General features: G+C 46.1%; 1 protein-coding gene across 1 annotated transcript; it reads right to left on the reverse strand.

Moving 5' to 3' along the window:
• Positions 1 to 46: 46 nt before the first annotated feature.
• On the reverse strand, positions 47 to 4106 carry LOC121937917 (cyclic nucleotide-gated cation channel beta-1-like; the record flags this gene model as incomplete). Its single annotated transcript, XM_042481206.1, has 11 exons — positions 47 to 206; positions 463 to 604; positions 945 to 1067; positions 2053 to 2132; positions 2199 to 2285; positions 2409 to 2459; positions 2541 to 2749; positions 3012 to 3245; positions 3499 to 3647; positions 3734 to 3835; positions 3971 to 4106. Coding segments are annotated over 11 exons (1473 nt in total), but the record flags the coding sequence as incomplete, so codon positions are not given.
• Between the last annotated feature and the right edge of the window lie 472 nt (positions 4107 to 4578).

Here is a 4578-nt window from a genome sequence, read left to right on the forward strand (position 1 = left end):
CTGTCATCAAAAGCACCATCACTCTCTTGTCATCCTGTTTTCTTACCCAGCATGCCCTGGCTCTTCCAGGTGTAGTCGTACCAGGTCTTGATGCGGTTCTGGACCTCTCGGGGGATGTTGTAGGACGTCATGTACTTGATGGTGCTGTCCATGCAGGCTCGGTAGTAGTTCTCCCCGGCCGTCGCAGCTCCAAACACATCTCTCATCTGCCACAGTCAGGTTTGTTAGCACTCAAAGAATCAGATTTGATCTCATTGTGTCTCACTTTATTTACTTTTCATTCTTTGTTTTATTGTAAAGCACCGCTGACGGCACAAAAACGTGTCCATGAACAAGGATCAGCAAACCCGAAGTATAAAGTCCTCTTCTGAAGACGCAGGAGGATAAATATCACCCAGAATTCAAAGTGTGTCTCTAAAAGCAAACGTGAGAAAAGTGGAAACAGTGCGATGTTCGACTGACCTGACCGATCATGATGGAGAACGCAAAGACGCCAACGAAGTAGTTGATGAGCTGGAAGCAGATCTCAAAGACGGTGGTGGGGTCCGGCAGTCCTCCGATGGTGATCAGCGTCTTCACGGCAAAATAGTAACAGCGGATATAACTGCAGGAAACAAAAAAAAGTCTGATACAGCAACGTCACATCGCTCAGCTGGAAATCAGTAACGAGCCTGTTTTAAGCCTGATGATGCAATTTTTACCAAATGTGTTGCCGCAAAAAAGGAGAATTTGAAAACTTTACAATCACCAATCTAACTGATATATGAATTTTGTCTTTTTCGCTAGTTGAAGTTGATGCATTTTTACTGTCCTCCATCTAACACTCTGCTCTTTTTAAACACAAAATGAAAGTGGAACATTTTATTTGCTGACTCTTTGTACAACACAGATCAGTGTTGATGTGCGGTGACAGTGTGTTTGGAGCAGAAGCAGCGTAAACTCACGCGTTGCCTTTTCCGTTGTAGACCCACTTGGTGGACCCCAGTCCTTCATAGTCTGAGCCCCAGTAGAAGAGACAGGCGTTGATGTGCAGAGAGTACAGCAAGTAGGTGGAGGTTCGGATCACTCTGGCACATGACAACAACAACAACAACAACAACGATTAATCATGTTTTTATCTGTTTCTGAGGCTTCACGTGCACGTCTGAATGCAGTTAGAGGTCAGGCAACGAGGCCGCTGGTCATGTTGTTTTCCTCAGCGTTATTCTTCTTCTTCAGAGGAAATCTGTCTTGCCGTCCAAAAAAACACACCAGACTTTGCACATCGGTCCAGTTTCATGTCAAACCTCCTCAGCTGCAAACACAAGCCAACAGTCCTGATGGTGGCGCTACAGAGACCGTCTAATTTTAAATTTATAACAAAATATTTTTACATGCTACAGATTTGCAAAATGTAGGCCCGACTGTGAAGAAACTTTTGTCCATGTCACTGTGGCACAGATGATGAACTGCATCACTCTGTTTTTCTCAAAAACTCTTAAACTAATTAAACCGATCTCATCCCACATTTTTTGCTCAGTTGACACCAAACTCACTGCGGGGCATGATTTATGATTTATAATTTATCAAAAACTGAACCCACAGTGCATCAAAATGTTTGACTGTAAACGCTGCTGAAAACATACACGTGAAAATTCTTGGTTTAATCTTTGAAGTTTATGAAAAAATGACATAATTTTGCTGCCATGACAGATTAAGTGTGTAACATTTCAGAATTTTATCTGAAAACTGAATTTTTGGCAGCATTTTGAATGCGGTTGCAGTCTGTGGGAAACTGGCCCCTTTAAACATCAGTTTTTCTCTGATGGAGAAAATCAGTCTTCGTAACATCAAATGATCAGCGCTGGGATACTGACGCTGTGTCTGAGGTTGTGAGTTCGAGTCTCATGATGCAGAGTTGTTGTCTTCATATTCGTCGGCCGCTTGCTGCTAAAAATGCCCGGCCCCGACTCACTGCTGCACAGCGGCGATAATTTGTTTTTGTTTTTCTGGTTGTTGTTGTGATAAATAGTGCGTCTTTGCAAAGTGTCACTGGGATGAAACTGTCCTCACCTGTAGATGTACGCTTTCTTCATCACAGCCTCCATTCTGTCGTTGAACTCAAAGAAAGCCATGTACTGACGGAGGAAACACAGTCAGTGGATTTGATTTCTCACGCTCAGTATGAACATCTGCAGGGAGAACAAACACATCCTGACCTTCAGCAGACGAGGGAACCTCAGCAGAGAGTTCACGCCGGTGAAATAGTAAAATACCTCCATGGGAAACAGACTGATGACGTCCATCTGCAGACACACACAGAAACTACAGACTCACTGCGCTCGTGGTTAACCTGTCAAAAGTTGTTCCCCGGATCATTAAGTCTTTTCTTGCTTTATTTTGGACAGAAGTGCAGGTGTTGTTCGTACCTTAAACCTCTCGGTGGTCATGTAGTTTTCTCTCATGTCCTTTTTATCACACTGAAAGAAAAAAGAAATATTCTTTGTTCAGAACTCAAATTTTCAACAAAAGATTTTTTAACTTTCTGTTGCTGCACTGACCACGATGTCGCCGCCGCGGACGAACTGCAGTCGTGGCTGAAAGACGAGGATGTCGGCGATGTAGATGAGGTCGCAGGTGTAATCCATCAGCAGCCACAGGTGGATGTTTTCGGGGGTCTGGTAGGGGAACGCCCAGCGGACGGGGATCAGCCACACGTTCCAGTTCCACGCCGCCACCACAAGGAAGAGCCAGAGCACGTAGATCAGGTCTGTGGAGACAGGAAGTCCTCGTCAGGTCAACAGGGTGGACTGTACCATCCATATTAACCCTTTAAAACCTGAGCAACCTGGTTTGTTTTTTTTTAAAAACATAGGGGGAAGGCAATAAGGAAATGAACAAGACATGACCCAAAAATTAGCAAAGAAACCCCAAGAAAATGTATTAAAAATTAGCAGCAAAAATAGGTAAAAAAATAAAGAAAGAAAGAAATAGATTTTTAAAAAGTCCTGAAGAGAGAAACGAAGGCTCACCGCCGAACGGGTCGATGCTGGCGGGGAAGCGGTACTGCAGGATGGCTCGCAGCCAGTCTGGCATCGGGGGAAGTTTGGGCAGTTTGGGAATTTTCACTGGACGCCCCAGAAGTTCGAAAGGGAGCACGTACTCCTTCTCCGCCTCCTCCTCTTCTTCTGCTGCTGCAGGAGCGTCGTCCTTCTTCTCCTCAGGAGGAGGAGGAGGAGGAGGAGGAGCCGGAGCTTTCTTCGGCGCTGTGGAGATCAGACAAAATATTTTAAAACTCACGGTCCAGTTTCCTGCTCGTTCTGGAGCTTTTGACCAAATAGCATGTTCTTCACCAGCAGAGGTGACCTGTCACAATCAATGTTGCTGAACACTGAAACATCACTGAAATATCCCAGACGGCCTTCGTCGAAATAATTTACTCAGCATGTAGTTTTTTCAACGTAATTCATTTTTTTACTTTTTCAATAAAACGTCTGAGAGAAAGAATAACGTTCTCACAGGCTGAAGGACTCTCCTCCTCAGACTCGTCCGGGTCCACCAGCCGGTCCTTCTGCCGCTCCGTTCGACCTTTAAACAGCCGGACCAGCTCGCTCAGACGGTCCTGGACCACCACGCTGCCTACGCTGGCTGCAGACAGAGGACGTGTCCTGCAGGAGGGACACACGGGACGGTAAACATGGCAGACAGAGGGGAAAGAGGAGGAGGACAGAATGTATGTCTGTATGTCTCTCACTCGTCATCTGCAGTCAGCAAGTCTCCCTGACTGGACCAGGTCTTCAGACCACTCCTGGACAGCTTGTCTCCGTCTTCATCTGCAGACAGATCTCCTGCAGCACTGAGGGCACATGGCAGGAGGACAGCAACATGGACACATGAGGACAGCAAGTATTATTATTATTATTATTACCTCGATTTATGATCATAAATCGAGGCCAGTGAGCAGTGGTGCAGGTGAGGACATGTCTCTTACCTGAGATTTGCCAGTAAGACGTCGGGGACGCTCAGAGTGCTGAGCTCTGGCTCTGGAGTGGTGATGATTTTGGGGATGTTCAGACCTTTTCCCTGCCCCAGATCCTGATCCACGTCCTCCACCCGGAGCTCCGGAGCTTCAGCCGAACACAGAGCAGAACAGCTGTCAGCCTACAGGTGACCTCAGGTGACCTCAGGTGACCTCAGGTGACCTCAGGTGACCTCAGGTAAACTGTCACAAAAGACTCAGCTTCATGACTTTACCAGAAGATAAAGCAGATCCTTAAAATAAAATTAAATATTTCCTAAATCTGTCACAGCACGGTTTGTCTCTGTGTGTCTGTGTCTCACTATGTCTCAGTATGTCTCAGTGTGTCTCAGTGTGTCTTAGTGTGTCTCAGTGTGTCTCAGTGTGCCTCTGTGTGTCTCAGTGTGTCTCTGTGTGTCACTGTCTCTCTGTGTGTCTCTGTGTGTCTCAGTGTGTCTCAGTGTGTCTCTGTGTGTCTCAGTGTGTCTCTGTGTGTCTCTGTGTGTCACTGTCTCTCTGTGTGTCTCAGTGTGTCTCTGTGTGTCTCAGTGTGTCTTTGTGTGTCATTGTCTCAGTGTGTT

Source organism: Plectropomus leopardus, unplaced genomic scaffold, assembly GCF_008729295.1.
Source record: "Plectropomus leopardus isolate mb unplaced genomic scaffold, YSFRI_Pleo_2.0 unplaced_scaffold27858, whole genome shotgun sequence".
NCBI classification, from domain to species: domain Eukaryota; kingdom Metazoa; phylum Chordata; class Actinopteri; order Perciformes; family Serranidae; genus Plectropomus; species Plectropomus leopardus.